Source organism: Orycteropus afer, unplaced genomic scaffold (genome assembly GCF_000298275.1).
Source record: "Orycteropus afer afer isolate SDZICR_OR568_19922 unplaced genomic scaffold, OryAfe1.0 scaffold00157, whole genome shotgun sequence".
Classification (NCBI taxonomy): Eukaryota; Metazoa; Chordata; class Mammalia; order Tubulidentata; family Orycteropodidae; genus Orycteropus; species Orycteropus afer.
In genome coordinates, this window is record NW_006921744.1 from 3,205,533 (window position 1) to 3,218,970 (window position 13,438).

Genomic DNA, 13,438 nt, shown 5'->3' on the forward strand with positions numbered 1-13,438 from the left:
AAAAAAAAAAAAAAAAAATTTGTTAAGTATAATGTTACTTTATTTTCAAATTCATACTGGCAAGTTTAAAGGCACTGGAGCAGCCAAAGGAAGGTCTAAAGTAGCACTAACAGGCAGTTGTTTTGTAAACAATAGCATTGTAAACAAATGTTATTTATGGTTAATAACAGCCTTTACCAAGAAGTCCTGGTAGCAGAATGGTTAAGCACTTAGTTGTTAGTGGTTTGAACCCACCAGCCATTCCACAGGAGAAAGACCTGGTGATTTGCCTAGAAAACTCTATGGGGCAGTTCTGCTGTCACGTGGGGTCACTAGGAATTGAAATCAACTCGACAGCACACAACAACCTTTACCAGGGATAAACTGGTAAAGACAAGATTTCTGTAAGACTAAACAAGTTCATGTTATTCCAAACAAGAATATTAACTATCTTCCTGAAAATGTTTAGTATTGTAGGAATATTCTTTCTATAATTTATTATAAAATTAGCTGCAAGATTTTAAAGAAAAAAACAAATGCAAACATGTTCTGCACTCACTCTTGTATGTTCCGGATCTTGATGTCATCCAAGAAGATAACGAATATGGCCAATTCCATTTAAAACGCAGAACTTTTGGTTATAAAATCCAAGTGCATTATTCTAACAGCGTGTAAAATAATTTGAATGTGTCAAGTTATATATACCTTCTGCCCAGATTTGGAATTCAGAAAGGTATACTAAACCACTGCTGTTTTTGCTGTCAAGTTGATTCCAACTACAGTGACCCTATAAGGGCACAATGATTAAACACTTTGCTGCTAGGTGAAAGGTCAGCAGTTCAAGCCCACTAGTGGCTCTGTGGTAGAAAAGACCCGATGATCTGCTCCTGTAAAGATTACAGCCCTGTTAGGGCCTAAGGCACTTGACTGCTAACCAGAAGGTTGATGGTTCAAACCCACCAGCCACTCCACAGAAGGAAGAGGGGGCAATCTACTTCCATGAAGATTTACTGCCTCAGAAACCCCCAATGGTGGATGGGGGGTTGCTACAACTTGGAATTGACTTATTGACTTGATGGCAGTGAGATTGGTTTTTTTTCTGGTTTTATAGGGCAGTTCTATTCTGTCCAGCAGGTTCACTATGTGTATAGCAAACTATTACTACCAAAAATACATATCCAGTTCTTGAGACACAGGGACGCTTATCTCTCTACAGTGAACAAATTATGCTTTGAACCTATGAGCTCTACTGCCTAGCACACCAAATGGATGTACAATACATACTTAATCATTTGATCTTGTTCCCTACTCCACCACTTTTCTAGCTCTTGGATCCAGGGTTGTTTTCTTGTGAAAGCAGTTACAGACATGTAAGTAGGTTATAAATTTTAAGGAAAGCACTGAAATCAATCTAACCAGAAATTGCTGTAACAACAGAAGACAACTATGTGCACTGTGTAGAAATACATAGAAAGAGTTAAATACTGATTTTCTGTATTAGGAAACCAGTAGATACATTTAAAATTCCCAGAAAAAAAAAAATCAAGACAAAAACACAATATAGCAGCATAAACAACTAGTTAGAGTAGAAATTCTCCAAATGTGGCCTAGGGACACCATTTCAAAGTGGGTGGGGGTGCCTGCAGAATCTAAACTATTGTCATAATAAAACTTAAAAGATACCATTTGCCTTTTTTTCATTCTTATTCAGTATGGTGTAGTTTTCTAGAGACTAACGTGATATTACAACAGACTGAACGCAGAAGCTAATGTGAGAACCCTGCTAAAGGATGTGGTAAGGTTGTATACTCTGCAGTATGGCTCATCCTTAGCTCACAGGCTGTACAAAAGTAACGGTAAGCCATAACTGTTCACACATAATTTGCCAGCCATGCTCTCCACCGTAAAGATTGTAAGTCAGTGATCCCTGGCATACCTTTAGCATTTTTCCCTGAAATTTTTGTAGGAATTGGTTCTTAATATTCAAAATCCATATTTCAAATAAAAATCCTAATTTCTATCTTGCTTTTAAAAACTGGAGAATCAGGGAACACTGGACTTTTTTTTTTTTTTTTTAATGAAAATGATGACTATTCTAACCTGCTTAACACATAAAGAGCCCAACTTCCTATCTAGTTGGCCCAAGCAGGCAATGAGTTTGCCACCTGTTAACAAGCCTAGCACTCATCTTGGTGGCATGGTGGTTAAATGCATTTGGCTGCTAACCAAAAGATTGGCAGTTCAAACCCACCAGCCACTCCGTGAGAGAAAGATGACAGTCTGCTTCCGTAAAGATTTACAGCCTTGGAAACTCTATGGGGCAGTTCTCCTCTGTTCTACAGGTCACTCTGAGTCAGAATCAACTTGATGGTAGAGGGTTTGTTGTTTATTTTTTTAGTACTATAATGAAAGGAATAATTGAACTGAAAGAGAAAGCTATGAAATGAAAGATAAAATCCAGCAAATAGAAATACTAGTGAAGTCAGCCAACAATAAATTTAAGAAATACTCTGACTGTCGTCAAGTCCATTTTGACTCATTGGGACCCCTCCTTGGATTTCCGAGGAAGTACTGCTAGGGAAGCAGATTGCCCAGCTTCCTTCGAGGACTAGCTGGTGGGTTTGAACTTCTAGGTCCTAGTTAGCAGTCAAATGCCACCAGAACTCCTATTAAGAAATACAGACCTGGAGGGAAGGACACAGGGAAGAGGTAACAATGGGGAGTAAGTGGGAGGGGAGCTGTTGCATTGTGGGAAACTGCAGTCAATGTCATGAGACAAAGTGTATGTGAGCTGCTATATGCAAAGTGAATTTGCTCTGTAAACTTTCACCCAAATCACAATAAAAGAAACACAGACCTACAGACCAGCTCTTAAGGATCATTTTCCCCACTATAAAGATAGGTCCTTCTTCATATGTGGCAGTAATCCAAGTGATAGGTTTAACAATACAGCTTACCTTTTTGATATTGATATTATTTTAAACAGTACAATCACATTTAAAGCAGTGAAAGTAATTCAATATTTAAGCTTTATCTTTAACTTATTCTGAGAAACACTTTTTTCCAGTTTGGCATTAAAAATCACACATAAAATGTAGAAAAATTCAGCAAAATGTCACGTTCCTTACAAAATATGAAATTCTACTCTGCCAAAAATGGTTTGTTCAAATATCTCAAATTTTCAAAGTCTCCAATAAGTAAACATCATACCTTGTGTATCAACCTCCCAAATAAATTTCCAAGATGTTTAAATCTGAAAATGGAGTATTTATAAACCATAAATCTTATTTCAACAATTTCTCTTCAGTTATATTTATTACTTTTATCAGCTTTTAGGAGTTCTGGTGGCGTAGTACCTAAGGCATTTGACTGCTAACCATAAGGCTGGTGGTTCAAACCCACCAGCCATTCCTCAGAGGGAAGGTTGGGCAATCTACTTCCGTAGATACTGCCTCGGAAACTCAAGGAGGGGTTGCTATGAGTTAGATCCAACTCAATGGCAGTAAGTTTATCAGCTTTAAATCATAAAATTACTGCTGGAACCGTATCAGCATTAAAAGACAAAACATTAAATAATTTTTCTCATTATCTTAACTCAATTCAAATTTCTGTTTGTATATATAATAAAAGTAGTTTATGTTCGCATAAACCTAATATATGGCAAAGTGGAATTCCAGAAGGTCTTACAGGCTTGATTTTGCAAAGATAATGTAACTCACCCCTGAAAGGCAAAAAATGTTTAAGAAGACATGGAAAATCAAAGAATCTACAGAAGACTCCTGATCAAAAGAAGTAAAATGCAGAATAGAATTATAAATGCTCATGGACTCCAGACTTTTTGGGAGCCACAGGCACTAAATAAATCCCTGAAATTATTGTCCTGCGATAATCCTTAAACCAAAAATATATCCCTGAAGTATTCTTAAAACCAAGCAGTGGTTTAGCTTAAATAGTAAAGGATGTCTGCATTTAGCACTATGCTCTTTTAAGATCTAACATATAGTTAGATCTAACATATATGGGATCAAACTGACAGCAGCAAATCAAATTAGGTAATCTTAAAGGGGCATTGAGTTTATGTTAATGGAGGAGGAAGAACCCAGAGAAGGTGAGTGCGGCTGCAAAATTTGAGAAATGTCACTGAATTGTACATGTAGGAACAGTTGGACTGGTGTATGTTTTGCTCTGCATGTTCTCAACAACAAAAAATAAATTTTCAAAAACATATTTCAAAATAAATGTCATGAAAATACTACAAACCCGGGAGAACCAGGGCCAGGAGCCTGTCCTCCAACTTCTCCACCAGTAGCCTTACCCCTACTGTCTGGGCACCCATTCAGGCTTGGAGACATTTAACTTATCTTCCAGCAGTAATATTTCACTTCAGGATAAATAACCCTCGTGGAGAGTCAAAATGTTATGGCTGTAAACATTTTAAATGACCAGTGTTTATAAACACTAAATTTCCCTGAATGATACAGTTAACTTGCTAGGCTGCTGACCAAAAGGCTGTTAGTTGAAGATGCCTCAGAAGAAAGGCCTGGCAATGTGCTTCTGAGAAATGAGCCACTGAAAGCTCTGTGGAACACAGCTGTACAGACACACATGGGGTCACCAGGAATCCAAGCTGACTCTGTCTGTATGGCAGCTGGTGGTAAATGATGTAAGCAGATAATGAAGCGCACTTTGGTTAAAGAGCGTCAAGCTCCCGATCCTTCCCTAAAGATCAATGTATTCCGGTAAATGTCCAGTCATGCATTTTTAGGTTCCTGCAGGGGGTAGGGCGAAGAGCACGACAAAAACAAAAATAAACCCAAAAAACAAAACCATCACCAGCATCAACAAAAAGGTAAATCACCACTCTTTTCAGTCTTATTTGTGCCAATCAAAAACCAAACCAAACTCACTACTGTGGAGTTGGACCCAACTTGTAGTGACCCCTCCTTGGGTTTCTGAGGCGCTATCACTACAGAAGTAGATTGCCCAACCTTCCTCCTGAGGAGTGGCTAGTGGGTTTGAACCGCTAGCCTTCTGGTTAGCAGTCAAGTGCCTTAGGCACTACGCCACCAGAGTTCCTCTATTTGTGCCAATGGGGAGGCAGAAAGTTTAAAAAACTAGGCACCAAATAAGCATTTTGTAGTGAGAACTCAGAACTTATTGGGAGGAGTCATTCTTTCCTTCTTTGAAGCTTCCTTCACTCTTTTTAGAACATCTGCAACATAGCTAAAGTAGGTAACACCATTTATCAGCAAAATGGCTTGGGGGATGCCTATGAGGCAAGTGCAAGCTTTTTAGAGGCCTGATATTGAGAAAGGGGTTTCTTAAGCAGGTATTAGAGAGTTGTTGACAATTGCTGTTCTAACAGTGAGGTAACCAAAAACGAAAATTTGGTTCATTTCATAATACTTCTATCCACTTCTTTCTCTGCAGCCCACTGTAAATTTAATATAGAAGAGGAACGTAACACGTTAAACACAGAAAGGAAGAAAAGGAACAGTTTGGTTAGGCCGAGGAGGTAGTTGTTATTTTTCACAATGAAAACAATTTAATTCCTGCCAAATATAATTATATAACCCTGGCATCTTTATAGAATTTTAAAAACTTTTAAAGAAGTCCTTTCAGACCATCTGGTCCTACCCTGTTATCTTACAGAGAGGAAACTGGAAATTTAAGTTCAAGATCGAGCAGTTACATAATGACAAAGCTGGGATTTCTGGCTCAGTCCATGAAGTCTCTGATACCTGCACATGTAACAGTTTTTCAAGGGTCAGTTATGAATGCAAATATAAAGGAACGAATTTCTACCTACAACATAAAACACATACATAACTTTAAACTCACCCATTCTACACAAAACAGGTCTTATTTTGCTGTTTCTGTACCTTTAGCAGCTTGTACCCACTGGAATCAGTGGAGGAAGATGGAAATCGTTAGGGGATAAACAGCAAGCTAGTTGAAGTAATAATTAATAGAAATGGCTCTTGGGATTAATAATGTACTGAAAAGAACACAAGATTGAAAAATAGGGCCATGGAACTGCTTCTGAAGGGTTCTCATCCTGCAGAAAAAAAACAGGCTAAAGAAATAGCTGAAGACAGGAACAGTGTAAAAGTACCAGAATGCATGTTATATAAGCCAGCTGACTGGAGCAATATGAATTCTTGAGGCATAAGGTAGTGGAATTTGCATTTTTAAACCAGAATTCCAGATGACAGCAGAGCAGGTGGTCCGTAAGCACAACTAAGGAACACTGGTCTAAGGGATGAGAAATAGACTTACTGTGATCTAAAGAGGGTTTAAAGTATTTAAACATTCTTGTTCTGGGGTTGTGAGCCTAACTAATGAGAATTCCGTGACCCTCTGAACCAACCAGGCAAGGGAAATGCCCTAGGCAAAACACACTTGAGTTTGCAGGAAGCCAGGCAGTTAGACCAGGTGCTTACCATTCAGTTACCACCACCAGGGAGCCAGAAAATGTTATGTAATCAAGTACCCAAGCTCAGAGATGAAGACATCAGTTCTTTCACAAATGTCTGTCATTAAGTAAGGTTTTCATTTACCCGTTAAGTGACAGACTGATTATAAGGATTCTACTTTTAATGTAGAGCAATATTTTGTCATACGCTGAAGAACAGAAGTAATTCAGCTTATAGCAGGGAAAGAATTAGTCATTTTGTATCTGCCAATTCATCTGTGACTGCTTATCTCACAAAGGAAGATGCTGGCCTTCACTGTTTAGTCCCAGTATTTTTCTTGAGATATCAGGATCTGAGAAAGTAAGACTGGAAAAACACGGCACACAGCTATGAAGGCTTACTTTTTATTGCTGCTGTTACCCTAAAATCTGAAGATGGTGAAATTCTGATAATCTGAAAACCAGGTCATGGTTTCACAAATGATTAGAAAACTGTCCCAAGTCAGATTTAAAACCACCCAATGTATTACTTCTGATTTTTGTCCAAAGACTTTCACATCTCCTTCAGTATAGCAGAACTGTAAAAAGCCTTCTGAAGTGACATCATCAGATGCTTTCTCTCTCACCCCCCCTTTTGAAATGGGAGGAGTTATATTTGTTTCTAGGATTTAAAATACAGATTTGAAACTACTGTGACTGAGCAGTTGACTATCAATCTATTTTAAGTACGATTGTTAGATAAACACAGAACTGAAAAAACCAAACCCACTGCTGTAGTCTATTCTGACTCAGCGACCCTACAGGACAGAGTAGAACTGCCCCGTAAGGTTTCCAAGGCTGTAATCTTTACAAAAGCAGACTGCCACATCCACATTTTTCTCCCATGGAGTGGCTGGTGGTTTCAGACCAGGGACCTTTAGTTTTGCAGCCGAGTACTTTAACCACTGCACCACCAGGGCGCCTTGATAAACAGAAAAGTAAAATAATTTGCTCTTAGAACTATATGCTGTGCTTTCCAAACATTTTCTTTTTAAGGCCAAAACCGTTTGCAATGGATTCTGGAAAGCAATACTGATAGCAAAATCTTTTAATCCATTTAGGGAATCAGCTCACTGCTCCCATTTCAGGCAAAGCAGTCATTTAAAAATTAACCCGATGTTTGTATTTTTAACCAGAGCATTTCCAGCAAGTAAGTACAATGGCATCCAGACTAATGTTATATTCACCTATTTTCTATAGCAAGGGCTTATTTCTCATTAGTAATTTTCATTAGACCAACATACAAAAAATAAGGTTTATTACTTACACCTGACACAATTTTAAGTTAAAACTAAGTTTGCCCTGTATCTTGATAAATGTTAACCAAAAAAATAAGCAGAGTAGGTAACTTCTATAGTTAACTTTTCCAGGATTTAATTTTTTTAGCCTAAAGATCTACCAGAAAAAGCGCTGTCCTTTTAAATTTGTGACAATTACCATCATATTTAGACGTATATTATTGTAAGCCACGAGAAGTAAAACACTAATCGTTGCACTCATGGCTTTTATTACGGCTGAAGGGGGTGGATTTTCTGTAATTTCTTTATGGGACGTGGGGAAAAATTTCTTCGATTAAGTTTCACTTAGCGTAAGGAATACGCAAAGGATACTAATTTAAAAGCCAACTGTTGGCTGGCCACTAACATCCACACTGCAATTACTGACCAGGAATATTTCTGTTTTAATTATAAAAGCAACAGCCAGAACCATCATCTTGCTTTCTCTTCCTCTCCTCAATTCCGTTCCCTTAGTCCCCCCTCCCCCCCTCACTGAAGTTCATCTACCAATAACGAAGTACTATGGAAAAAGGACGTAAAGAAGAAAACTGCATTTAAAATTAAGAGGTTTATAGCTGCTGGACTTAGTCCAAGTTCTGCTCAGCTAGAAACGAAAGTAGGAAGCAACAGCAGTTTAGTGTTGCGATGATGTCAGCCATTTTAGGCACATTATTTATCCTGGAAAGGAAGTGCCAAACTCGGTTGTTGTTGTTTTGCATGTCGCTGCTGTTCTTCAGGTCGAGCCGCGTCCCGGCCCCAAGCACCTTCCCCTGGCAGCATATACGATTGAACTCGGCACAATTCTTCCATCATCCTTTCCTGGCTTCCTAAGTACCCGGACCCCGCGTTAGGCAACGCTTCCTATGCACGCACTTACAAAGAAGCTGCGGCCGGAGAAGAGGAGGGGGCAGCCCGAGAAAGAGGAGAGCTCGAGGACCCTCTCCTCGGTGTTCCAGCCCCCGCACCCGCGCGACCTCGGCGCGTAGGAGCTCACAGCCCCGCGCTGCACTGTCCGGCCGGGCCAAGACCCCCATCTCCCCGCGCCTCCCTCGCACCCTGCTAGGCCCTCGGACCTTGCAGTCCACCGCGACGGCGTCGGGGGGGATGATGAGCGCCTCCTCGCCGCTCTTGGACTCGTCCTTCTTGGCCTCCTTCTGGGCCAGAGCCGAGTTGAACGTCACCTTCACCATGGCGCTGCCGGGGGAGCCCTCGAAGGGCTGCGGCGGGATCGAAGAGCGGACTGCGGGCTCCTGGCTGCGTCTGCAGCCTCCTGGGCCCGGCTACGGGCGCGGCTCAGCAGCGGCTCAGGAGGAACTGGCGGCTAGCGCAGCAGCTAAAGCGGCGACAGCAGCACGATTCTTGCAGCCTCCCAGCTCCAGAACGCGGGCGGAGGCGGCTCGCGCACCCACGGGGGCGGGGCGGGGCGGGGGCGAGCCCGGGGGCGGGGCCGGCGGTGCACCGGACCCTGCCCTTGCCCCTAGGCGGGGCGCGGAATCCAGGCCGGGAATAGGGAGGTCACCTCTGTGGGCCGCCTGGATTTTCCAGTTCTAAATTCGATTCCTCCCTGTTTACCTCTAGGCCTACCGTTGCAGGTTAGTAGCAAAATCGAGTGAACTTTCCTGAGTTCGCCGCGTAAAATCAATTAACCCCAGGCAGCACCAGGCCGGTCGGCCTTCCCTCCCTGCCAGCTGTCCCCACCGTGAGTCAATAGGCGGTGGAATTTTTGTCTGTTCGCACCTCCCTAGTCTCAGTTATTATGGACCCTACTCAGGGGAGCACAGAAATATTTTAAAGCTTTGTATCGTTGTCATCTGACTGCTTTATCTTTCACGGACCTCACCCAAGGGCGTTACCTGACTCAACCTTGCCTTGTTTTCTCCCCTTGGGAGGTCGATGCCTGCCCTGCCTCCTCTCAGAGCAGCTCAGAGGAAGCCTCTGGATTGCTTTGGATTTCAAACATCTTACACTCTCAAAATAGTCCACTCTTGTGCTTCTTTGGACAAAAACCTACATGTGATTCAAGGCAACGTACTTGACTCGGTTTTCTGCAAAATGCAAAAGAAAATCATTTAAGGATAAGACAAAAATTATCATAATTTAAAGAGATTTCATATACAACTATTATGAGAGGACGCTGGGCTGCACTGATACTGGGTTTATGACTGCCTATCAACTGCTGGTACTCTGAGTAAATGGTTCATCATGTGCCCTTCTACCCCACTCTCCTGATTCAACCAGACATGTGGGTGTACTCTAGAATGTTCCAGTATGTGTCAGCTCTGCCTCGGGTCAACCCTGAAGGAAGTAGGTTGTGTGAGATCTTTGGGGATTTGGCTCTGCTGATGGGGTTAGGGAGTCCCTAGAATTCTGGTTCAAAATGGTCTTTTAGACTCTTCATAGATAGCCATAGCACAAAACTCTGGGGCACAGTCTGAGATCTCAGATGTTTCAGATTAAGGAATGATCCCAAATGATGGGTTTTTCAAGGTTCGCCCTGGGCTGAGATAGAAATCCAGCCCAGACCTCCAGTCAGCAGCATAAGCATTTGGAAATTTCATTTAATTGGAAATGGGAAGAGTTGGATTACAGTTCTGCTCAGTTACGATGCTAGTCATATGACTTGAAACACTTACTTCCCGAGCCTCTTTTGTCCCAGAAGAAACTCAGTGAGGTTGACTAAGAATTGACATTTGATAGTAAAAATGAAATTTAATTCCTCCCAGTTGAGTGCTGCCCCAGATTTCCTAGTTTCAGAGGTTTTTAAGAAAGTGCCATTGAAGACTCAGGAATTATGGAAGCAAGAGCTTATGCATATGTGTATACTAAAACCAAACCAAACCCACTGTCATAGAGTCCATTCGACTCATAGCCACCCCTCCTTGGCTCCGGCCAGCCTTCTGGTTAGCAGTCAAATGACTTAAGCACTATGTCACCAGTTGTTGTTGTTGTTGTTATGTGCCGTCGAGTCGGCCCCAACTCATAGCGACCCCTCCTTGGGTTTCCGAGGCAGTATCACTACGGAAGTAGGATTGCCCAACCTTCCTTCCGAGGAGTGGCTGGTGGGTTTGAACCGCCAGCCTTCTGGTTAGCAGTCAAGTGCTTTAGCCACTATGCTACCAGAGCTCCTTCATATATGTATAAATGGAGATGAAACAAACAAACAAAAAAAACTAACAGCCATTGAGTTGATTCTGACTTATTGTGACCCCCTTTGGGTTTCTGAGGTGGTAAATCTTCATGGAAGTAGATTGCCCAGTCTTCCTTCTGGGGAGTGGCTGGTGGGTTTGAACCACCAAACTTCTGGTTAGCAATCAAATGCCTTAGGCACTACGCCACCACAGCTGTAACAAAATGGTTCAAAAATACTTAAGGCATTTTGCACAAGCTAGAATTAGAGAAGGAAAGAAAAAAGAAATTTTGTTTTTTCCTAAACACCAGTATTGGAGCTCTGGTAGCATAATGCCTAAAACACTTGACTGCTAACCGGGAGGCTGGCGGTTCAAACCCACCAGTCACTCCTCAGAAGGAAGGTTGGGCAATCTACTTCTGTAGTTATACTGCCTCGGAAACCCAAGGAGGGGTCACTATGAGTCGGGTCCAACTCCACGGAACATAACAACAACAAACACCACTATCAAACAGATTAGGAAATTGAGGCAAAGGAAGAACCAATGAGTATATGACAGAAGCAGAAATAAATCACTTCTCCCTCTACCCCTGCCCAGGATTTCTCTTTTTACAGGTTCACAGTGGAAGACTGTTCTTCATTTTGTAGACTACCAAGGAGCAACAATTTAAAATGAGATGGCAAACGGTATGGGAATTATCTCCTGGGTTTGTTTCTCCATTTTGTCTGGTGTGGCTACAGAACTATGTAGTACACAACAACGTGGATAGTAAAGAAGCTGCACCAAGACCAAACATAGCAAATCCAGTCTTGTGATTTTTAAAAGGTTGCCCGTTGACCCCGAAAGTAGGGTGAGGAAAGAGGAGAGCCATGACTCAACAAAAGAAAGTTAAAAGCATAGTTGCAAGTTACCATTAAGGAGCCCTGGTAGCACAATAGTTAAGTGCTTGGTTTGAACCCACCTCAGCTGCGGGGTTGGGTGGGGGGGGGAGTTGTGGCAGTGGACTTCCTTAAAGATTTACAGCCTTGGAAACCCTGTGGGGCATTTCTCTGCCCTACTGGGTTGCTTAGAGTGGGAATCTGTTCAACAACAACCAGTTTGGTTTGGTTTCAGTTACTATTAACTGCTGGATTTAAAGGGGGTGTTAGAAGGGTTTTGTTTTTCTTTTTCACGTTGATTTTGAGAGAGCAGAAGGAATGTTTTTACAATCATCCTAGATCTACCTTTCACCTTGATTTCCATTATTTGTTTTTCTCTTTAGCCTGGAGAGAAGACAAGATGGAGTCAGGGAACTAAATTGAGGAATCTTAGTTCATTCAGAGTTGTGTGACAGGGTTTTTGTTTTGTTTTGTGTGTTTTCTTTTTGAGGTTCTTTACATCTCTATAATTTCTGTTCTTTCTTAAGGAAGCAGTTCTCTTTTGCAGAGAAATGGCTTGAGGTTTAATAGGATGATTGGAAAATATTTTTGCAACTGTGGAATCTCTGGTGAAACACATCACTGAATATGCCCTTTGAATTGTCCCTGACTCTTCCTCTCTCAACCCAACATGTGGCTTGAGCTGGGCATCTTGTGGCTTTGTCTGAGTTTTCATAAAAGAGGTGTTTCTTCTAGGCGAGAGGAGCCTCTCTTCAGATTTAAGCAAGCATGATTTTCTTTTTTCTCTTCTGCATAGCCTTAGAGATCCTTTATTATTTCAAATTTTCTTACCTCCTAAGTTTGTGTTATGCTCTTCTATCTCAATACCATATATGTTTTTCAAATCATTTTATATTATTCCATGTCATTATTTTCCTTGGTGAACTGATTACGTCTCTTTTTTTGATTTCCCCTCAGAATCTTGGATTGTAATATACCAAACCCTTATGGAAAGTGTTCTAATAGGGAATGCAGAGCTCCTTGAGTGATGTAGCATTTGGGAATTTTGTTTTGTTTTGATTGTGAAAAGACTGGATGTGCTCTGCATTAGGTACTTTAGTCTTCCAGTTGCCATCTCCTGGTTTTCCTTCTCCAAAGGTAGGGTTTCCACATGTCCATATTTTTGAATAGATCTCTTCCAATTTAAAAGAGAGGGGGGGGGGGAAAGAAGGAAATGATAAGAAAAACAAAACAAATGAAAAGAGTGAGAGAAATGGTACAAAGCCAGGATAATCCTGTGGGCAGAGCTCACCCAGAAGACCCAGGCCCCATTCTTGCTAAATGCTCACCATGCCTTATATTTTCATTTTTTAATACTCAACAAATAAATCAACTGTTCATAGTACTATATTAAAATCTAAGAATGACCAGGAATGGCCTGGTAAGTTTTCATGAAGCAGACAGGAGAAATAAGGATTTGGATGAAGAGAAAGAAACAGGAAAAATACCCTAGATGAAAGAAACAGCAAAAAGAAGAGGACCAAGACCTGGAAAGAGAAGACTGACAAGAGCAGCCTCGCTCAAGTGCAGGGTGTATGCTAAATGTTGTTGTGTGCCTTCAACTTGATTCCAACTCATAACGACCCTATAGGCAGAGCAGAACTGCCCCGTGGGGTTTCCAAGGCTGTAAATCTTTACGGAAGCAAACTACCTCACCTTTCTCCAACAGAGCAGCTGGGGATC

General features: G+C 41.5%; 1 protein-coding gene across 1 annotated transcript in view; it reads right to left on the bottom strand.

The window, feature by feature from the left end:
- ITM2B (integral membrane protein 2B) overlaps nt 1-8,900 on the bottom strand; it is a 31,395-nt gene extending 22,495 nt beyond the window's left edge. The window contains exon 1 of the mRNA XM_007946363.2: nt 8,784-8,900. Within this exon, the coding sequence (XP_007944554.1) occupies nt 8,784-8,900 (117 nt within the window). The remainder of the gene's footprint in view (nt 1-8,783) is intronic.
- Between the last annotated feature and the right edge of the window lie 4,538 nt (nt 8,901-13,438).